Genomic DNA, 24,876 nt, shown 5'->3' with positions numbered 1-24,876 from the left:
TTGTTGCATTCGGGCAAATGTCCATTTGGGGAAAAAGCATTCAGGCAAATGTCTAGAACGGTTTACAGTTGCTATGACTTGCCACATGGTGTGGCTGAACCACACGTTAACATTGGATTTGAACAGGTTAGTTTGGGGGATATAGTGGTTTTGAAAATTGTAGGTTTCGTGTGGTAGTGTGGGGCTCATTAGCGAACCACAAGTGCATTTGTGCAGCATAGATTTTGAGAATACAATAAAATTAATGTTAGTTACCCTTTGGGTATTGTTCGATGTCCTTCACTTTTTGATACTGTGGTCAGTTACATGCCCAGTCCCCTTTACACTTTAATATGTGTGTATGGTAGCACTGAGTAAAATGCGTTGTGATTAAAAAATGCAATAGTTTATAATGCAATCCATTAAGGTATGACAACTCTCACAATACTTAAAATTTTCGCATTATTCGTCGATTACCTCCCTTTTTGCAATAGTTAAAGTTAATACATGTTTCTTTGTACATGCTTTTATCTCTAACTTTTATTTTTTTCACAATGTTTGTGAATTTGTGGCGAATTTCGTAGGTCTATTTTGACTTTATTCTACTGCTGGGTTTTGTTCAAATTTTCCAGATACACACTTCTATAATAATGCAAGAATATTTTTTTTAAATCGAATTAAACATAAGGCTGGTCATTACGGTTTAATTTAACATTACTATATTAAAGAATAAAAGTGTGTGTATGTGTGTGTGGGTGGGGAGGGGGGGGGGGTGAAGAGATGAATAAATACTAGCGATCGTTTGATCAGAAGACATATTGATTTTTTTAAGTGATTTTTCTTTTTGCCTGATCGTCGAACATGAGCTGAGAATGAGCAGATAATTATCTTATAGAAATGTAAAGTTACTTATCGTGTTTTTAAAGCAAATTTTTTAAAAAAGTATCTATTTTATTATTTCATTTTCATTCGAATCGAATGCCAAAAAAAAAAGAAGGAAATAAAGGAAATAAAACAAAAAATTTCAAAAATATTTATTATAATAAGCTTTTAAATACACTAAGCTCATTGATATCTTTTATATTTTACAGCGACTAATCATTTTATTATTTCAGTGTATTTAAGCGTTTCTTTTATAAAGGTTTTTTATAATTTGTTGTATTTTCAATTAATCACTCGCGTATCCTTACCAATCAGACTGGAGAAAATAGAAGTAGTTAATGACATAATCATTAAGCAATCTCTACGGGGGCAGTGTGTCAGAGTGGTAGAGTACTAGACCGCTAACCCGAACGTTCTGAGATCGGAAACCTGGTTGGAGGACATTCCAGATAGGCACCCGACTCAGATTAGGGCCACAAAGGCTGCTAGGCACAATGCCGAACACACCATTCCGCATGTATGTCGAGGCTAGCTTCATCTACTATGTGTCTCAGGCACGAACAATAAACGATGAAGATAACTGCTTCTAAAATATTTTTAGTTTGTTTTATTGTTAAAAAGTGTTAATGGTGCAAATATGTATTAGATCTCACAAGGCGATGATGAAAATAACACAAAGGCTAGCTAGTAAACTAAGCAAACTAAAGCAGTTATTAACACGCCTAAATCATACTGTATTATTATGAAACACAAAGGACTAATGATATCGGTAATAATACTTATATCTAGCTACATGTACATATGGATGATGAAATATTTTTTTTATTGTATTAGACGACATACATACGATTAATAATATCAGTAATAATACTTTAATCTAGTGACACGTGAATATGGACGAGTCAGGCTTGACACCACGAATGTCTTTCATTATGGATTGCGACAACGTCAGTCCAATGATAAACACACCAACAATGAGAAAGGCGATGGCTATTCCCTTCAATACGTGAACTGTCTTGGTCTGTTTCTCTCCTGTTTCAATTCTATTCTGCATAGTCTTCAACAAACATAAACCTTGAAAATAGACACAATATATTCTGAAATGTATTTTACGCTTTTATAATAGTTAAAATATTATACATACAATAAATCATAAAATATTGTTTTTTTGTAAGCTTTGGTTCGGAATTTATTTAAAAGTTATTAAATTAATACAAAAAATATCTAATGGGTCATTGGGACACCACACAGTGGTGTGTATAGGGCTAACTATCTCATGGCGGGACCCACCCTACCCCTCGACTGACCATTACTGGAAGGTCTAACGCCCAATGATGTCGGGTTAGCGTCCGTTGTTTCATTTTAGATTTATCTCTATTAGGAGAGTTGATGTCTCCAAATGTCGAGCCTCATATAACCAGGGTTTTGAACTCACGCGTTTTGGGTTTAGCAACCATGAGCTGTACCGACACGACCACGCCGACAAAAATTTAGAATTATTAAAAATATGCATGTTTTCTACTCACCTGGAAATACGAAAATAAACACCGCTGTAAAAGAACCGAGTATCTCTATGGCAACGCCTATATTCGGGATGTAGATAGAAAACAGCAGGGTCAAGGTGAACCACACCAATGTCGTTATGACACGTCTCGTCTTTTCTCTGTATGAAATTTCCTCTGAGCTCATTTTCCAGAACTTTCCCCACACTGTGTCGAATGCGGACCTGTGTCAATAGAATTTTATCGAATCAAGAAACTCAAGGTAGACGTTCGAAAACATTTACGTATTTACTTACATTCTCATGTATACATTTAAATGTTTACAAGATAGAGAAAGGGATTCGTGTAAATATCATGTGCAATTTTATACTATGTATCGTCGTTATAAATTTCAAACAACGAAGATAAGTAGAACATATTATAATATTTAATCTCCATATGTTCCGCTTTTTTTCCCAAGACATGTGGCGTAGAGTTCTTCTATTTCAGAGACCTCGCCATTTGAAAAGGATAGTGTGGTCAGCACTATGCCCAGCAAAATTACTTTCCCTTAACGTGACGTAGGTACCCAATGGAGCTGAGTGGCCTCAGGGAAATTCTATTGACTTAAACCCGCATTCTTCTTCTTCTTTGTTCTTAATTTTAGTGTTGGAAGGGATTTTTGCATTTGCTTCCATAGCCTTTTGTTCAACCAAAAACAAACTACCAGGCACCAGTTGTTTGATTTTGGAGTTGTTTCTCCTAGAAGAGTTGCTCACCCCAGCTATTGAGCCTCATCTGGGTTTGAACTCGAGACTTATCCGTTTAGAAACCAAGAGCTTTGCCGACTCCACCACGCTGATCCCTAAAACCCACATTCGAACTTTATAATTTTGGGTTAGCAGTCTAGCCGTCCATTATAATATTTAATACGAAGGTATTTATCAAACTAAAATTAATTTTCAGTCCGTTATGCTTAAATAACAATCACACATTTTTTATAGTTTAAATTATAAATTTGGGATAAAAATGCATACACCTATAGCACTTTTTATTCGTTTTTTTAGAAATTAATACAGCCTTTACAAAAACTTATTTTTCCAAAACTCTTTTGATTACAGAGTAGCACAAATTATCATTCACGATCGTCACGATTTTGTATCCACTCTAGGATAAAATCACAACTTGTAGAAATACCATCCAGAGACACTTACTTCCCAAGGAAACAAAAAATAGGGTATGTAGTGTAAGTTTTGACAGCAAGTAGAACAACAGCCACCATCACATCAGCCGTAGGGTTAAATGACAGCAGTATGTCATTGGTGACTAAGTCACCAAACTTGAAAGAAAGATGTGAAAATAAATTAGTAAATCATATAACCGTTTACAAATATTTAAAATGAAAATTCTAAAATGAGTTGAATTTTTTAAATAAGGAAAAACATATTTAACTCCTACTAAAAGTAGAATTAACGTTTTCAACATCTGAAATTGATAAATATATTTTCACTAGTAATATATAAATAATGTACATTTTTATCTAATTGATAATCATACAACATACAACAATTATTTAACAAACCTGTAGATATCCCAGAGCTGCAGTCACCGTGTAGATAAGTATACAAACTATTAAGGCAAGTGTTACTGTTTTAGAAAACTCTCTCATGTTACGCTTGGCCATACAGGAGTAGATGGGGACGATACAGACATGACACTACATCGAAAAATAATCAGATTTTAAAATTCATATTTAAAAAGCGGGATAATAGATTTTTATGAACACCAGAGGCGTAGCGACCCTTCCCGGCGCCCGGGAACAAACTTTCGGTTTGCACACCCCCCCCCCCCTCTCAAACTTTTAATTTGTTTTCCAACCCATTTTGGCACCCCCCCACCCCCCTAAGGTCGGCGACCGGGGACATATCTCCCCCCCCCCCCCATTCCACCTTGCTACGCCTAAGATGAACACTTAAAATTAGACAATATTGACGCGAACTCACCTCATAAGAAAAACAGATTTGGGGAACCACGAGAAAAACATCAATCCATGAATGTGGCCTGAGATTGAAAAAATAAATGTATTGAACATATAACTGATATCAAACGCATTTGTCCTCGTATTTTATTTATTACATAAAAAAATAACAGCAATTTCAACATTCTAGCTGTTTTAATTAACAATCAATGGATTATATTTACATTTTTTTTAAAATGGTTACTTTGTTACACATGGAAATGTACACAAAGCATGAACCTACCGAATGGCAATAATTCCTTGATTATCGTGAGGAAGAAAATATTTGGTAGCAACAAGTCCCACTACATACAAGATACCTATAACTCCGACGATGCTAAAGGATTGAAAAAAATCAATGCGTTTGTATCTCATCAAATATATATATATATAAATATAATTCTCTATAACGCCCAACCATGCGGAACACCACGCACGCACGCCAACTCTCTAACCCACCCCTCACCTCCTCCATTGTTCTCAAGGCTAGCGCAACATTGTGTACCCGCCCACCCCCTTTGTACAACAGTGTCTTTCAGGAAGTCTTCATACCTAACTAAATAGTGGCGTATGCTACGCCGCGGGTCGGCTCGTATACAATACTTCGCTACATGTAATAATTGTGTTCTTTAAATTGATCGTATTTTTTCTCTAATTTTATTATCAGAATTACTCATCGATCGTGTTAAATTATAGAAAGTTATTAAGAATTAAATTTTAACCGAACTCGTGACTTTCATGTTAGCAGTGTTTCTCTTTTACAGTTGCACATTCCATTTTAATATTCGTAATCGTTGGAATTTTCTTTTTACAAATTATAACCGAATGAGCAGCATTTGCAATAATCTGTACTACACTTACCTCGCATAACTTAAAAAATCGATTCTCTTAGGAAAACACATTGGCAGTATAAAGACTATAGATGTGACTGTTATAATGAAAGCTCTTGACATGTAGAATGGACTGGAGTTACAGTAGAGATCGTGTGAAACATTGAGGAAAACTGAAAAATAAATACTTGCAGTAACTACATTATGTACCTTTCATACTATACTATTCCTTCATACATTTTATTGATTTGTACATAATTATTGACAACAACAGTAATAATTCTTAAACAAAAATATCATTTGAGGCACTTTTGATTTTTGTTTTGAAAACACAGTTGCAAATTATGATACTGTAGCTAAAGCGCTGTTGCTTATTCACCAGAAAGAAATGTTGCCGTTATAATTTCGTCCGTATTAAATTATGTACACAAGAAATTTAGATTACCAGCTTGAATTATTAATTTAAAAATATAAAATGAAATCTGCATAATTATATGATCAAACACATGTTACAAAATTGTTGACTCACTTATCTCCCACTGGTCACTAATTATAATTAGAAAAGTTATGCATGTACAGAAGCAGGTGATGGCTATACTGATTGCACAGGCCAGCTGGGCTATAGGGCCACAGATGGAGAGAACCACGTCTTGGTAGGTGTTGCTTCCCTTGGTATCAGCACAATAGCATACGATGTATATCGCTATCACCAAAAATACCATCAAAACCTGGGAATAGAAATCAAAATTACATGAGTTTAAAAACAAGGAGTTGAAATGAAATCGTATTTTTTTTTACAGGCTACGTTTTAGTTTTTTTTTATTTTGAGAAGTGTCAAAATGTATTAGTAATGTAAAACACATTTCAAGCAGTCTTGCTGATTTGGTCGTATGAAGTGAAAATGTGAACAGGTCAACCCTAAACGCAATTTTTGCACTAATAAGATCACGTGATGTTACATTACTCGACTTGTTGTAATTAGATGACAATATTAGACACCATCACGTTTACTTTATCACTTTATTGGGCATGTAAGGACATTCTCTGGAAACCTCTGATCACCAGCTCTTGTTTAAAGTAACTACCTCAGCGACACCGAGGCCACACATTCAAGGGACATTACTTCCATTATATTTAATACAAGGGACGTAACAATAACTAACAGGCCATAACGTAACATGCACTGACACGACTTTAAAAGGATTGTCGAAAATTTAAAAATATTTCTCAGAATTAATTTAACTTTTTACCTAAGAGAACATTAAAAAACAGAAAAACAGTTCAATAATCGTTAGCGAATTTAAGACTTTAATTTCCTTACGGTCTGAACGGTCACAGCGGCCAAAACCCTTCAGCTTGGTGATAAGCCATGGGAAAGTTTAAAATCCCAGCCCCTAGTGTAGCGTTGACTACCAGAAACGCCGAAACAAACCAGCCAGAACCTGGCCAAAGAAAATATGTCAGAGTCTTTATTTGTTCAGGATTTAATGACTTTATGAAATACATTAAGAAATAGATACCTTATATCGAAAGTTAATGTTGTGACTTAAAGTCTACACTATTTTTTCTAGATAAAGTTTTAACAAGTGCGTTAAAGTATAGCCTGAGAACGTTTCATTCATATTTCAAGGAGGGAAGGGGAGTGTTGCACTACTCTACTAACCATACCCACACCTCTCCCCAAGATGAAATGTAAAATAGATAATTTATAAAATAGATTATTTATAAAAAAAAAATAATAATTTTAACAGCGTCTTCTTCCCCTCTGAACTTTAAAGCCCCCACTCCACGGGAGACAAACACTAGTAAGTAAACTCTTTGGATGCCTGTAGTCTTGTTGACGAGTCTGCCATCTTTTAACTGGTCGGGCATGCATTATTTTAAGTTCACACAATTAGCATTATCTTCTCAAAAAATTAATTTGATCAATTTCAGCGTCGTGCTTTAATACATTTTTTATAGTAAGAAATGTTATGTTTATTTTATATCATTAGGGGTCATCCATAAATGACGTCACACTCCTAGGGGGGAGGGGGGGGGTCCGTAATTTTGTGACGATGTGTGATGAGGGGGAGGGGGGGGGTCAGATGTTGCGACGTCACATTTTTGCATTATAAATAAACCGGGAGTGATCTCCCCTAAACTTTCTCGAATATTCTTATATAAAATAACAGGGGATGGGAACTCGGGCTATAGACATGATTTTTAATCCATTTTAAATACTTAAAGTTTTAAAAATAGAATAAAATCTCGTAGACAAATTAATTGCACACCAAGTGAACGCCAAATAAAAAAGCGCATAATAGTGCGCAATATTATTAGTACTTCTAAAATTTACATTAGTTTTTTGAGAAATCGAAAGTAGCGTAAATTACTACTTCCAGTCAACGGAAATTACTCAAAATTTAACAGAAGGTAGAGAATTAGATCTTTTACTTACATGTGAAATTTCATGTATCTATCTGAAATAGTACTCAAGTTATAGGCTTTTGAAAAATTCAAAGTAGGAAAAGTACCACTTCCGGTTATCGAAAATCGCTCAAAAGTTGATACGGATCTACGATTTTGATAAAATACTTATATATGAAATTTCATCAACCTAGCTGTAACGGTACTCAAGTAATCGTGTTTACACACGGACACACAGACACACAGACACACACACACACAGACATACGGACAAGATTGCAAAATTATGTTTTTCCGTATCAGTGAGGTGTAAAACGTCGAGATTTGTAAAAATCTCGATTTTTTTTTTGCACGATTACAATACTTTCTCTATACTTCGTATATACGAGAAAGTAAAAAGCAACGTTAGAAAACGAATTTTAGACGTTATTTCGCGTTTTAGATAACTGTTTTAATAAATTGTAATAGTTTAGACGAGGTTTTAGAAAAATATCGATGTTTAAAAAAAAATTCAACTTCAATTTTGAGAGGGGTTGTAGGTTGAGGTGTGACGTCATTTTAGGGGGGGGGGTCTGGCTTTTTGTGACGACGTGGGACGGAGAGGAGGGGGGGAGGTAGAAATCGTCAAAAAAGCGTGACGTCATTTATGGATGACCCCTTACCATTATATTTTGACCCATAAATTTGATTTAATTTCACCGTCACTTTTGTTCCAGTCAAAATAAGTTATGTTTACTTGTTCCAAGCAAATTGAAGGACAACATTGTAGTATAATGTGGATATTCTTTACCTGCTTTCTTAGCTGTGATGTCTGCTGACGAGCTGCATACTGCTAGAGGCTTTTGCTCATTTAGACCATTCATCAAATATTTAGACGTAGAATGATCCGCTTCGCTAGGCATGACGGACTGTCGTGGGATGCTCAGACTATTGAGTAATTAATGTTACCAAATATGTTAATTAGCTGTTTTATTATTACTGGAATGTTAATTAAAATAAATGTAATTACACGATAAATATTCAGATAGGAAAATATTGAAATAAACTCTATCAGATATAGGGTATTTTTATGCGCCTAACTGGACTAGTCGTATTTTACAAAATAGAGTAATGAAAGAAATTGTTAGATTGCTTTCAGGTTCAACACTTCACACTACACCAATAGACTTATAATCATCTATCCAGGAATTAGACAACAATTAGAGTCCTTTAGGGGTCGGAGGCTCGAGTCGGTAAAGCTCATGGTTGCTAAACAGAAAAGTCTCGAGTTCGAACCCTCGGGCAGATGAGGCTCGTTAGCTGGGGACAGCCACTCTTCTAGGAGAGACAACTCCAAAATCAAACAACTGCTGCCTTTTAGTTTGTTCTTGGTTGGACAAAGGCTATGGAAGCAAATCCAAAAAAGAAAAGCAGGCTGAAATCGGAGTCAATGGCCTCAATGGCGCATAACCAGTTGACACGTAATCCTTAATTGTGATGGAAGCATGGTCGAGTCGGCAAAGCTCAATTCGAAAAAAGTCTCGAGTTCAAACCCTCTGGCAGATAAGGCTCAATCCCTCCCGACACTAAAAATTAAGAACGAAGAAGAAGAAGAAAGAAGAGTCCTTTAATAATCATCACTTAAGGTGTTAAAAAAATGGCCTACATACATAGAACCAGTTGTCTTGACCTCTGACTCCGGAAAAATTTGCTATGTATTTAAAGAAAGTAAGAATTCTGACTGTTTAGAATAAATAAAGTCTAGTATACTTTTGTTATTGTATTAATATTTTATGATATAGATCATTAACCATACAACACATTATCAATCATTAGTACAGAATCAATTGTACTAAACTAATACCATTTTGTCAAAAGTAACGTTCTCTATCGCTATACCACACTTTCCTTTTAAAGATTTTTGCTCAATTTTTTAAACTATATTTTATTCCAAACAGAAATATTTTTAATTGAATTCCCGATTGAATCATCGTTACGGTTAAGACGTAAAATGAACAAAATAAATGTTTACCTGTACAGGTAAGAAGTATTCATGTTTTCCATACCTGAAGTAAACGACCATGCAAGTTCTCTTCAGACTGAACACGGTTGTTACAACGTACTTATGCAAATAGAAGGGCAGCAGGTGCTGTATTTGCCTTTGAAATATCTAGCTTAACTAATTGTTTTGGCTGTAATGATTATAATTTAACCCGGTATTATATTATCCGCGATATCCCCCCCCCCCTCCCTTCCAACTTTTCATTCTAAAACACCCCTACAGCATGTAAGTAAACCTTTAATATATACGAGCCGGCCCGCGGCATAACATACGCCGCTATTTAGTTGTTTTATTTTCTACTTTTCAGTAATTCATAATTTGTGAATTCGACAGTACCAACGCTGCCACTGAAAATATTTCTTTAAAACACTATAAGTAGCTCGTTAAGGACCATAACCCCCCCCCCCCCTCCTTCCCCCTCTCCCCCCCCCCCCCCCTACGTTTAAAATAGTTGGCTCTGCTTGTAAACATTTAGAGTGAACACAGCTCACTGAGACCATGTAGGGGTGGGGAGGTAGGGAGCGCGTTTACAGCTTGTTTTCTAGCGGCTCCCAGAAGAGAATTATATATATAGATATTCATGATTTATACATTGTGCTCACTTTCAATACTTCTAACATTAGGACGAAAAATAAACCGTTTTTCAATGTTTACCATGTTTTAGTAAGGTCACAATGTCCGTTTGTTTTTGAGTTTATGGGAAATATTCTAACTCAATTTTAACCCACTTATAATGCAGCGATTTTTTTCAAACTTTCCAGATACGTTCTTCGTCAAAGGCAATGCATGAATAGTATTGATTTAGTTTAATTAAATTTTAATTTAATAATTTTTATATTCAAATTACAAGGGGAGATAACAAAGTAAAATAGTAGCTAACGCTCGATTAAGGGGCCGTCGTGGGTGAAGTGTAACTTCATGGTTGGCTGATTTCAAGAGGTGCGTTGATAATGAGCAGAGTATAGACAGTTAACTGTCTTTTGGAGATCACAAGCTGCTGAAATTTTTTAGCGAAAATGACTAAAAACTGGAACATAACATAAATATTAAAACTTGTATAATATTAAGCGTTCAACAAGAAAGTGTTTCTGATGAGTAATCAAATGTTTTATTAACGAAATTGGTTTTATTTTTTTTTCAGTGCATTTAAACGCTTTTTATTTTAAAGTTTTAAAATTTATTTTAATTTAACATTACTTATTGTTTCTCTTGTCAAATGTTTGAAATATCTACATGCAGATACAAAGCATTTTCTAAAATACCTACTTCCTACGTCGTATTTTTTGCTTTATACACCTACCCTGGTGTTGTCGTATATCTAAGACCCCCATCTCCGCAGGTGTTCACTTGCATTAACAGTTTACCTGAACAAAGCATGAATTCATAAACATTAATTAGCTGACACAGAGGCCTGTCAATGAGACAAAGCAACATGTGTTGATGTTGACGCGATCGCGATGTGTTCTACTGTAAAATTCCGTTTCAGGTATTTTATTTTTTAGTGTAAGTGAATTAACTTATCAAATGCACCCTTTTTTTAATGTGTGATAAAAATAGTAGTTAGATCTCAAACCAGTTGGCCCAGTGTTAAAAGTACATTTCTTCTGTTTTTGTGATGTAGGAAGGGATATGAAGGGATGAGGTGGTCAGAATCAGAGGCGGATTAAGCTTCGGTGGAACCCCAGGCTGATATATATATATATATATATATATATATATATATATATATACTAGCTGCATCCCGTGCTCCGCCACGGTAAATCTTTTTTAAATGTACCAACTTTGGAACAGAACAAAACAAACAAAAACAACACAAACACAAAAAACACAACCATAACACAACCACAACACAACCACAACACAACCACAACACAACCACAACACAACCACAACACAACCACAACACAACCACAACACAACCACAACACAACCACAACACAACCACAACACAACCACAACAAAACTACAACACAACCACAACACAACCACAACCACAACACAACCACAACAAAACTACAACACAACCACAACACAACCACAACTTCAACACAACAACAACACAACCACAACACAACCACAACACAACAAAAAAACAACCACAACACAACCACAACACAACCACAACACAACCACAACACAACCACAACACAACCACAAACACAAACAAACCACAACCACAACACAACCACAACCACAACTACAACACAACCACAACAAAAACACAACCACAACACAGCCACAACGCAACCACAAAACCACCACAACACAACCAAAAATCAACCACAACACAACCACAACACAACCACAACACAACCAAAAAACAACCACAACACAACCAAAAAACAACCACAACACAACACAACCAAAAAAAAACAACACAACCACAACATTAGAATCATCACCAAACAACACGCTTTTTTAGGCGTCCGCGCCCAAAGACAGCCTTTCCAACATTAAAAATTTAAGTCACATAAATAGATCCTACTCCATAACTTACAATAAAACAATGCGATGCAAATGAATGTACGGCAAGTGGTGTTTACTTTTATGGTTCTAAGAAAACACATTGGCAATGTAATTAGAATTACCACCGAAAAACACGCTTTTCCCAGGCGTCCGCGCCTAGAGAGAGTCTTTCCAGCATTCTCTATTATCTATACTATAATTATAAAATTTCACCATCTGTTAACACCAAAAAACAAAAACAAAAAATAGTGATTTTGAGAAATGATAGACTAATTAGAAAATAGTATAAATAATCTTAACATTTTTCTCTTTTAATTATGAACCTTAACATAGACTAATCAATGCGGTAGTAATAAAAAAAAAAGATTAACTTAAATTATTGTTGAGTTAAATATATTTTCAAATTACCTCCCTTGAAAAAATTACCACAAAAAAAAAGTTGAATTAATTAGTTTTTTCGACCTACTTTTATGGAAATGTATCCACTTTTTCTGGGAACCTAAACGAAAATGATATTTGACATTAATCTTTTTAATACGTTTTAGCAGTTTGCGTGTATTTAATATTTTCTTGACGTTATGCGAAAGAGTAAAAACCGTGGCAATTATAAAATAGCTCTATGCCGCTATATAAACAAACCCTACTCTAATACTTATAATAAGACACTGCGGTGCACTGAAAAGCACAGCATGGTGCGAATGTTTACTTTTATGGTTCCAAAAGCTATAGCGATGACAGAAGGAAGGAAGGACTGACACACGCTCAGCCCGCTTATATTATAGATATATATATATATATATATATATATATATTAGCCGTCGGTATCCGTTACACGTGAATTATAGGCCTATATATTTTAATGCTATAGACTACTTGTTTGAGATAAATATTATATAAAAATATAATTGGTCAGAATGCTATGTGCTTTACTACACGCTGAACGATATTATTGACAAAGCAAAGAAATAGCTAAATAACTAAAAATCCTACAGATTTAAAAAAACATAGACCACCAATACCTATTAGAACAATTAAAACCAGATTATATACATAATTAGTCAACTCAACAACATATTAAATGCACACGCTGATTTAAGAGACTTAAAATTATTAGACATAAATGTTTTCGTTAAAATCCCGCCTGTTCAAAGGTAGTTATGTTGTTTGATTCTTTTAAAAACACTTATTTTGGCTGAACATGGGACTGACCATACTATTCCTTCATATGCTGATAGGCATCTTCATTATTCACATCTAAAAAAATAATTTTACAAAAAATGTAACATTGACGTGGTGTGTCTTGTACACGTCTCCAGCGGATTTAGCAAGTCCCGACTCAAGTAAGAAACAAAGGATAAACCATACATTTAAAAAAATAAAGATAAACTCTCGTTTGTGATAATGTAGGCTTAGTGTATATTCCATGTATATGGATTTGTAAAGACATCTTTAAAGTGCAGAGTGACGTTTATTTAAAAACACGAGACCCTAGTTACAATCATGTTATCGAGTTACGTTGACATTGACCTAATTTTAAAAAGCTATTGATTAGCGACCCAATGTGTTTTAACATGGGAGGTAGCCTCTTTTTTTACCACATAGAATACATATATATAAGGGGAGGTAACCACACATTTTACGACATGGATTCTCATATAGGGGAGCTAGCCTCCCTCAAGAAATCTTTTTGAAAATTCGTTGTATACATGACTAATAGTTTCCTTAATGATTTAATATAAGGCCATATATATATATATATATATATATATATATATATATATATATATATATATATATATATATATATATATATATATATAATATATATATATATATATATATATATATATATATATATATATATATATATATATAACTTTTTTATTTAAAATGTAAACGAAATATGTAATTACTAATAATTAGTTAATGGTAATTTAAAAAAAGATTGGGTACTGAAAAACACACACAAACAAGCGTTATTGGTTTTTAAATGATAATGACAGTTGTTTTTTTTGGCATTTTGTCCGAACCTAAATCTTACACTCAATTACCAATCACACACACAGTTTTGTGTATATGATTACTTCAGAAAAAAAATGACATACATAAGATTAATAATATCAGTAATAATACTTTAATCTAGTGACACGTGAATATGGACGAGTCAGGCTTGACACCACGAATGTCTTTCATTATGGATTGCGACAACGTCAGTCCAAAGATAAACACACCAACAATGAGAAAGGCGATGGCTATTCCCTTCAATACGTGAACTGTCTTGGGCTGTTTCTCTCCTGTTTCAATTCTATTCTGCATAGTCTTCAACAAACATAAACCTAAGAAATAGAATAGTATTATCTGGAATGTACCTTAATAATGAATGAACCTTAAATGATTAAATATTATTTTTTAAGCTTAGGTTAGGAATTTATTTAAACTTTAAATTCAGTTTTTTCCAGCCATTCTTTCGTCCATGCTGACAAAAAGTTAAAATAATTCAAAATATTCATTTTTTTCAACACACCTGGAAATACGAAAATAAAGACCGCCATATATGCGCCGAGGATCTCTACGGCAACTCCTATATTGGGGATGTAGATAGAGAACAGCAGGGTCAAGGTGAACCACACCAATGTAATTATGACACGTCTCGTCTTTTCTCTGTGTAAAATCTCTTCTGGGCTCATTTTCCAGAACATTCCCCACACCGTGTCGAATGCGGACCTGTGTTAATAGAATTTTATCGAATCAGGAAACACAAGGTAGACGAAAGCGTTGACGTATTACTTACATTCGCATGTATAAATTTAAATGTTTACAAGCTGGAGATGCGAGTAAAAATCACGCGTAATTTAAGACTATGTTTCTTCGTTAAAAATTTCAAACATCGCAGATAAATATAACATATTTAATATTTAATCACCATATGTTCCCTTCGTTCCCAAGACAAATGTTTCAGAGGCCTCAGCAAATGAAAGGGATAGTGTGATCAGCACTGTACCCAGCCGTATTAACTATTTTATAAAAACGTGACTAGGTATCAATTTGAGCTGGTTTCGCTCAAGCAGATTCTACTGATTTAAACTCGGATTCAAACTCGAGAATTCTGGGCTAGCAGTCTAGCCGTCCCATCTAATATCTAATACGAAGGTATTCATCAAAATGAAAATAATTTTCCGTCGGTTATGCTTAAATAACACGTGAGCCAGTCACATTGCTTCATACTTTAAACTAGCTGCATACCCGCGCTCCGCAACGCTGTATCATTCTTTAATGTACGAACTTGGGAACAGAACGAAGCTAAATACAAACGCAAACACATAGGCCCTACACAACGCAAACAAACAAAAAACACAAACACAACAGAAACGAAAGCACACAAAAAAACCCTGGGCAAAGACAAATGTAAAAAACGCAAAAGAAAACACAAACACAAATACAAACACAAACACAAAAAAAAAACATAAAAGAATACGCAAACACAAATTTGAACTGAAAAAAACACACAAACGAAAACGCAAAACGCAAAACCACACACTAACGCAAACGCAAAACATAAACACAACATAAACGCATACTGCTCATGTTCTAGCCCGGGGCGCCAAATTGCACCCTGCAATGGCACTGGTGGAACCGCCTGATTCGATTCAGTAAACGACTATAATACCCCAACTTATAAAAATAAAATGAGGCTGTATTTTTAAAAATCCGTGTTTTACTTACCACAGTGCACTTTATCAAGCCATGCTTATTATAATATTTGAACAATTATGTGGTGCTGAACGTCCCCGAAATTTGCATTCACATTTTTTTTTAATTAGCGTGATTTGAATTTCTTTTTAAATTACCTCCCCTGACATAATTATTAAACATTTTGACTGAACTTCACACGACAATAATTAGACTGTCTTTACAATCATAACCCTACTGTTATTAAAATGAACACTTTTTTTATAAAAATCGTTAGCGAAAGTATTATTTGACATTGATCCGTTTAATATGTTTAGCAATCAGAGTTTCTTTCAGGCATCTCTTCGGAGGGGGGCTTAACCCATCCCCCCCCCCGAAGAAAGTCTACCCCCCCCCCCGAGCGAGATGGAATTTATATAGTAGAAATATACTTTTACTAGTGTTCCCCCCCCCCCCTGGAAAATGTTGACCGCCCCCACCCCCGAAAAAAATCAAGTGCCCCCCACCCCCCCCCCCTCCCGCCCCGGAAAAAAAGTCTGGAAGAAACACTCTTAGCAGTGTGCGTGTATTTAATATTTTCTTTACGTTATGCTACAGAGTAAAAACTGTGGCAGCTATAAAATAAATTAATGAATTAATGTCGTTATGAAAAAAACACTACGCTATTAATTATATTAAGACAATGCAATGCAATTTAGAAACACTGCATGGTTCGTTGTTTACATTTATAGTTCTAAAATTTATAGCGATGACGGAAGGAAGGACTGACACACTAACACGAGCTTTATGTTATAGAATATAGATTATAAATTTAGGATCAAAATGAATAACATCTTTTAAACTATTTGTTCCAGTTTTTAAAAGAAATTAATGCAGCCTTTACACAATCGTATATAGCCAAAGCTATAGTTTTAATTGTAAATTTAGGATAAAAATACAGAACATCTATTGCACTTTTTATTCGTGTTTTTTTTTTAAAACTAATACAGCCTTTAATCAATCTTATAATTACAGAGAAGCCCAAATGTTCATTTACGATCTTCATGAACGAATTGGTATCCTCTGTTAGATAAAATCACAACTTGCAGAATTAACATACAGAGACACTTACTTCCCAAGGAAACAAAAAATAGGGTAGGTAGTGTAGGCTTTGACAGCAAGTAGAACAACAGCCACCATCACCTCAGCCGTAGGATTAAATGACAGCAAAATGTCATTAGTGACATTGTCACCAAACTTTAATGAAAGATGTGAAATTTAAAAATTATACAACCGTTTACAAATATTTTAAAATGAAAATCCATGAGGTGAATTTTTTTTTTCCAATAAGGAATTCATGTTAAACTCTTACTAGAATACGAAATAACATTTTCAACATCTGAAATTAATAAATATATTTTACAACTAAATCACGTTAAGTAACAAAAGCTTAACATGTGGTGAAAATTGACATACTGAAAGTGTTGTAAAATTAAATAACTTATTTAAAAAAAAACTATTAAAAATAAATCGGTAATTAAATTATGAATGCAAGTCAAATATTTTAAACTGAAACAATTTAAATGGAAGTAATAATTTTATTATGTTTCCTAATCTTTCAAAACAACTACAACACACCATTCAGTTACATAATCTGATAACGTAAGTTTTTAAAATGCGAATTCAAATATTAATGACTATGTTTACACTTGTAATATTTGAAATGATGTATCTTTTTGTTCTCATTGATAAACATACAACAATATAACAAACCTGTAGATATCCCAGAGTTGCAGTGAATGTGTAGATTAGTGCAGACAATATCATGGCAAGTGTTACTGTTTTAGAGAACTCTCTCATGTTACGTTTGGCCATACAGGAGTAGATGGGAACGATACAGACATGACACTAGAAAAAATAAAAATAGAAGATATTTTATTAAGATGCTACATATTTCCCAAGCGGGATAATAGGTTTCATGTACACTTGCAAACTCACCTCATAAGAAAAACAGATTTGAGGGACAACAAGAAAAACATCAATCCATGAATGTGGTCTGATATTGAAAAAAAAAAAATACGTTGAACATAAGATTGAAAACAAACGCATTTATCCTCATATTTTTATACAGAACCTAAAAAGTAAAAAAAAATCAAACATTCCAGTTTTTGTATTAACAATTAATGGATTAACATTTTTTATTTAAATATCCTTTAGTTACACATTGAAATGAATTACAAAACATAAACATACCGAGTGGTAATAACTCCCTGATTTTCATGAGGAAGAAAATATTTGATAGCAACAAGTCCCACTACATAAAAGATACCTATAACTCCGATGATGCTACATGATTGAAATAAATTAAATAATATACAATACTTCGCTACATGAAATGATTATGTTCTTTAAATTCATTACACTTTTTGTCAAATTGTATTACAAGTAATACATATCTACAGTGTTTTTTATATAATGTTCATTTAAAACAGAACCCGTATATTTCATGCTAGCATTCCTGTTCTTCATCGATTCGAGTCAAACATTTCATTCTAACCATCGAAATCGTTTGAATATCTTTTTAAAACTAATAACCCTATTGCGCAACATGGCAATAACCTTTTCTACACTTACCTCGCATAATTTAAATAATCGATTCTTTTAGAAAAACAAAATGGCAGTATAAAAACTATCGATGTGACTGTTATAATGAAAGCTCTTGTCATGTAGAATGGATTGGAGTTACAGTAGAGATCGTATGAAAGATTGAGGAAAACTGGAATTAAAATACCAATATTACTTTGCTGTAATATATATATATATATATATATATATATATATATATATATATATATATATATATATATATATATATATATATATATATACACGTATCAAGGGCTACATATACCTTTCATACGAAACATTTTATACTTATATTTTTTTACGTATTCATTGTTTATGGGCAGAACCGACACAATCTTGTATTATCTGAGGCACCTTTTTGTTTTTCTGTTTTTGAAAAGCTGTTGCAAAATGACTCACTTATCTCCCACTGGTCACTAATCACAATTAGAAACGTTATGCACGTGCAGAATTCGGTGATGGCTATACTGATTGCACAAGCCAGCTGGGCTTTAGGGCCACAGATGGAGAGAACCACGTCTTGGTAGGTATTGCTTCCCTTGGTATCAGCACAATAGCATACTATGTATATCGCTATCACCACAAATACCATCAAAACCTGTGAATAGAAATAAAAATTACATGAGTTTAAAAACAAGGAGGTGAAATGAAATCGTTTTTTTTTACAGGCTACGATGCTTTCGTTTTTTTTCGAGAAGTGTCAAAATGTATTAGTAATGTAAAACACGTTTCAGGCAATACAAATTAGTAACATTCATAAAAGACAAGGTAGGGTTACGAATTTGCTTTATATAGGCCACGATGTTTTTGTTTTTCCTTTCAATTGTTTTTTTTTGCGAGAAGTGTCAAAAAGTAAGTCAATCTTTCTTTTTTTTTGCTATATGAAGTGAAAATGTGATCATTTGCCATTTTCTCACTATTTAGATAACGGGATGTTACATCAAAAGACGCCATCAAGTTTACTCAGTCACTTTATTGGACAAGCAACGAAATTCTCTGCGTACCGCTAATAAAAAGCACCTGTTCAAAGTAACTACCTGAACGACAGAGGCTACATCTTTAAGAGACATCACTAACATAAATATATAATACACGGGACATAACAATAACCAACATGCCATAACGTAACACGTTCTAATGCGACTTCAAAAGGGTTGTCAAAAATTAAAAATACTTCTTAGAATAATTATTTTTAAAATTACCTAAGAGAATAACAGACAACAGATAAAAGTTCAACAATAATTTTCGAATTTAAGACTTTAATTTCCTTACTGTTTGTACGATCACAGCGGCCAAAACCCCACCAGCTTGATGATAGGCCATGGGGAAGTTTAAAATCCCAGCCCCCAGTGTAGCGTTGACTACCAGAAACGCCGAAACAAACCAGCCAGATCCTGTACATAGAAAATATGTCAAAGCCTTAATTTATTCATGATTTATAAAATCACTAAATTGTTCATGATAAAAGAAAGCGATGGACTTGGTCGAGTTGATAAAGCTCATAGTTTGAACATCGGGCAGATGAGGCTCGACAGCTGAGAACAGCAACTCTTCTATGAGAGACAACTGCAAACGCAAACAGCTACTTTTTTTCTTGCGATATGTTCTTGGATGGATAAAGGCTATGGAGTTTTAGTTTTAGTCCTCTTTGCTCCTTATGGAGCATAGGGTCTCCACCATTTCCTTCCATTTCTTCCTATCCTCGGCTATCAATTTTGACATCTCCCAAGACATCCCTATTGGCTTCAGTTCTTCAAGAAGACTCCGCCTCCAGGTCTGTCTTGGGCGCCCTCTCTTCCGCTTTCCCTGGGGGTTCCACTCAAGCGCTTGGCGTGTAACATTTGTGTGAGCCACTTCCTCCTTCTTATTTGCACACCTATAGGCTCCTGCCTAGCTTTCCTCCATAGTTCCAAGTTCGGCACTTTGTCCTGCCATCTCAGTTTCAGTATCTGTCTAAGGCATCTATTCATGAAGGTCTGTATCTTTGCTATGGAAGCAGATACAAAAAGAAAAGCAGACTGAAACTGGAGTTAACGCCTCATATACTTAATTGTGTGGAGGGAATGCCTTCTAACATTAACATTATGAACGCAGAAGAAGGAAGTGTTCGTAAAATAAATTAACAAACAGCTACAATCTATCAAAAGCTATACGGGTGTCTTAAGGACAGCTCTGGTTTATTTGGTTAAAGTTTTTAACTAGTACGTTACGGTATAATCTGAGTTTGTTTTAGGCATCTTTTCGGTGAGGGGGGGGGGGGGGGTAGCGGAACTCCTCTACCGCGGACAACCACACATCTCCCAGTGTGAAATGTAAAATATGTAATTTATGTAATTTATATTTTAAATTTTAAGCCCCCAACTCCGCAGGAAATACATGAGTGAAGGAAACCCTGTATAATAATTGACCGAATCTCATTTTACCAAGCCCAGTTCATACTAGTAAGTAAAAACTGCTGATGCTAGTCGTCACGTGACCTTATCTCTCATCTGTTAACATATCGGGCATGCTTTATTTTTAGTGCTTGCCATTAGCATTACATTTTCAACGATCAATTTGATTACCTTCACTTTTGCGCTTAAAAAAACATTTTTTACACTAAAATAGTTTGTTTATTTTATACTATTGCCATTACATTTTCACCCATAAATTTGATGAATTTCTCCGTCGTGCGTAAAAAGCACACTTTTTGTTCTAGTCAAAATACGTTATGTTTAGTTATTCCAAGCAATTTGAAGGAAAACATTGCAGTATAATGTGGACAATCCTTACCTGTTTTCTTAGCTGCTGACGAGTTACACCCTGGAAGAGGCTTAGGCTCATTCAGACCATTCAACAAATATTTAGAGGTACAATGATCGTTTCCACTAGACATGACGGCCTGTCGTGCGATACTCAGACTATTCAGTAAGTAATGTAAAAGAAATATTTAAATTATCTGGGTGATTTATTATTACTGGCATGTAATTTAAAACTAAACGTATATATATATATATATATATATATATATGTGTGTGTGTGTGTGATAAATATTCATACAGAAAATATTTCAATAGACGCTAACACAACATAGTTACAAAAAAAAAAATTTAGATTGTGTCGAGATCCATAAATCCACAGGACACCAATTAGACTTTATAATTATCTTTCCAGCAGTCCACAGCTCATTAATTGGACACTTGATAATCATTAGTCAGCGTTCCACAAGACACTAATTAGACATTTAATAATCATCTTTCCAGCATTCCACACTAAGTAGACACATAACAATCATATAGTCAGCTTTCCACAAGACACTAATTAGACATTTAATAATCATCTTTTCAGCATTCCACACTAATTAGACACATAACAATCATATAGTCAGCTTTCCACAAGACACTAATTAGACATTTAATAATCATATTTCCAGCATTCCACACTACTTAGACACATAACAATCATCAGTCAGCATTCCACAAGACACTAATTAGACATTTAATAATCATCTTTCCAGCATTCCACACTAATTAGACACATAACAATCATCAGTCAGCATTCCACAAGACACTAATTAGACATTTAATAATCATCTTTCCAGCATTCCACACTAATTAGACACATAACAATCATATAGTCAGCTTTCCACAAGACATCAATTAGACATTTAATAATCATCTTTCCAGAATTCCACACTAGTTAGACACATAACAATCATATAGTCAGCTTTCCACAAGACACTAATTAGACATTTAATAATCATCTTTTCAGCTTTCCACACTAATTAGACACATAACAATCATCACTCAGCATTCCACAAGACACTAATTAGACATTTAATAATCATCTTTCCAGCATTCCACCCTAATTAGACACTTAATAATCTTCAGTCAGCATTCCACAAGACACTAATTAGACTGCCTTAAAAATCATACTAACTTTGATCACAACAATGACCTGCTCAGTATCGAATCAGTACACATGTGCAGCCTTGACCTCTAATCCAGAAAAAAAAAATTGCTATGTATATATATAAGCTATAAATCTGGACTGTTTAAAATCAATATACTTAAGTATAACCATGTTATTGAAGTTTTATGATATAGATCATTGGCCACACTACAAATTGTCAACCTGTTCATTTGAACAGGATCCAGGGCATTAAACTAGTACTATTTGGTTAACAGTAACGTGTACTATGCTAGAACTTACTCTTTCCATTGACAATATCTGAATTTTTAAATTCATTTATTTATTGTTACGGTTAAGTGGAAAAGTAAAAAAAAAATATCTACCTTTCCAGGTAAGAAGTATTCGTGTTTTCCATACCTGCCGCATACGACCTTGCAGGTTCTCTTCAAACTGAACACGATGGTTAAAAATGTCTGATGCAAATAGAAGTGAAGCAGATGCTCTTATTGCTCATGAATATATCAAGGCTTTTCTAATTGTTTCGGCTGTAATGATTAGAATTTAAAACGGTATTATATTCTACACCACATCCCCCCCGCCTTTCCACCATAAACAGCCCTACAACACGTAAGTTAACACACACATATATATATATATATATATATATATATATATATATATATATATATATATATATATATATATAATTTTGTGCTCTTTTTCAATGCCTCTTACATTAGGACGAACAATAAACAGGTTTTTTTCAATTTTTACCAGCTTTTACACAGGTCACAATGTCCGTTCGTTTGTGGGTTTATAGGAAATCTTCTAACTCAATTTTGATCCATTTATAATGCAGTAGTTTTGGTCAAACTTTGCAGATACGTTCTACTTCAAAGGCAATGCATGAATGTCATTTTTTTTTTAATTAGAGAGACATTTTTTTTTTTAAATTACTATCATTAAATTTTAAGGGGAGATAACAAGGGGCCGTCGTAGATGAACTGTTACTTCATGCTTCGCTGATTTCACGAGGTGCGTTGATTATAAGCGGAGAGACAGTTAACCATCTTTAAGAGTTCACAAACTATTGGACGTTGTTTATCGAAATCAAATTTATTCTCAGATATAGTGTCAACTTCAGTCGGAACGTATGACTTAAAAGTGGAAAATAACATAAATAGTAAACCTTTATAATATCAAGCGTTTAAAAGCACTAAAATTTAGAAAACAACAAAAAAACTTTAATAAAAGCTTTGGCGCTAAAATTCATAAGCGTTCTGATGAGCGACCAACAATTTTATTTATGAAGTTTTTTTTTTTCAATACATTTAAAAGCTTCTAATTATAATGGTTGTTATATTTGTTTTAAAGTAAAAATACTTATTGTTTCTATTGCCAAATAAATGTTTGAAAAGTCTACTCCCACACACAACACTATTTCTAAAATTTCTACCTCCTACGTTGTGGTTTTTGCTTTAGATAACAACCCTAGTGCTGTCGTATATCTAAGACCCCCATCTACTAGCGAACCTTGAATTCACAAACATTAATTAGCTGATACCGACGCCTGGCAATGAATTAAAGTAACATGTGTTGATGCTATCGTGTTGTGTTTTACTGTTAAAATCCATTACATGTATTTTATAGTGTGAATGAATTAACTTATCAAGTGTACGTTTTGTTTTACTGTGATAAAAATAGAAGTTAGCTTTCAAACCAGATGGCTCATTGGCTCATCTCATCAGTTTTTGTGATGTAGGAATATGAAGGGATGAGGGCTGAAGGTTTTAGAGCCCCTGATATATATATATATATATATATATATATATATATATATATATATATATATATATATATATATATATATATATATATATTCTTATCACAATATTATTCGAGATACTAATGGATTCTAATAACATTCGGCACCAATATTTCCAAAACTGCTAATTTAAAAGATAACAATTATGTTAAATGAACGGCAAATTGGATACCTACAAACTAGCACATATGTACTCATTTTTTAGCAACATTATATATACCCCCCCCCGTATCCACCCCTCGTTTGATCTGCCACTTGGTCAGCATTATGCCCAGCGGATTTAGCTAATCCCGACTCAAGTAAGAAACGAAGGAAAATAAATATAGGCTTAGTGTATCTCACATTATGGCTTGTGTGATTTGTAAAGACATCTTTAAAGTGCAGTGTGAGGTTTATTAAAAATACGAGACCCTAGTGACAATCATGTTATTAAGTTATGTTGACCTTAAATTAAACAGTTAAAAAGCCAGCTCCTAAATGTCCTTTATGTTTACTTCTTTCTGTTTGCAGATAAACTTGGGGTATTGTAATTGCTTACTAAATTGAAACAGGCGCGTCCGCCGGCGCCCGGGCAGGGTTCGATTTGGCACCCTGGGCTATCCAGTGAGCGCTATGGTGCATACTATCGTTTTAAAAAGTGCGGTTGTCTATGGATAAGAAAGGTTGCTATAGTCTTTAAGTGATTCAAATCCGGACGTTCTTCCGGAGCCCCGACAGGATGCTATAGGGCGTCTACGTTC

General features: G+C 34.1%; 1 protein-coding gene and 1 pseudogene across 1 annotated transcript; both read right to left on the bottom strand.

Annotated features, from left to right (window-relative positions):
- Positions 1-1,738: 1,738 nt before the first annotated feature.
- Positions 1,739-8,500, bottom strand: LOC131942462 (sodium-coupled neutral amino acid transporter 7-like; annotated as a pseudogene).
- Positions 8,501-14,244: 5,744 nt separating this feature from the next.
- LOC131942461 (sodium-coupled neutral amino acid transporter 7) lies at positions 14,245-21,295 on the bottom strand. The gene is made up of 10 exons (XM_059302361.1): positions 21,193-21,295; positions 19,693-19,814; positions 18,820-19,018; positions 18,409-18,550; positions 18,028-18,120; positions 17,773-17,830; positions 17,548-17,682; positions 16,907-17,031; positions 14,630-14,829; positions 14,245-14,441 (listed from the first exon to the last, which is right to left on the bottom strand). Exons 1-10 carry the CDS (start codon positions 21,293-21,295, stop codon positions 14,245-14,247), a joined length of 1,374 nt encoding a protein of 457 aa, XP_059158344.1.
- Between the last annotated feature and the right edge of the window lie 3,581 nt (positions 21,296-24,876).

This window comes from Physella acuta, unplaced genomic scaffold (assembly GCF_028476545.2).
Source record: "Physella acuta isolate Inbredline_101_S28 unplaced genomic scaffold, ASM2847654v3 ptg000406l, whole genome shotgun sequence".
NCBI lineage: Eukaryota > Metazoa > Mollusca > Gastropoda > Physidae > Physella > Physella acuta.
This window is presented reverse-complemented; position numbering and strand designations above follow the sequence as displayed.

What these genes read in the sequence shown, in the direction of transcription:
- LOC131942461 (XM_059302361.1), bottom strand. Translation starts at nt 21,295, where the DNA reads ATGTCTAGTGGAAACGATCATTGTACCTCTAAATATTTGTTGAATGGT. An exon ending in GTCAGCAGCTAAGAAAACAG is followed by an intron (nt 19,815 to 21,192) that starts GTAAGGATTGTC and finishes TTCTATGTACAG; the next exon opens with GATCTGGCTGGTTTGTTTCG. An exon ending in CTTTATTTTCGTATTTCCAG is followed by an intron (nt 14,442 to 14,629) that starts GTGTGTTGAAAA and finishes TCTATTTCTTAG; the next exon opens with GTTTATGTTTGTTGAAGACT.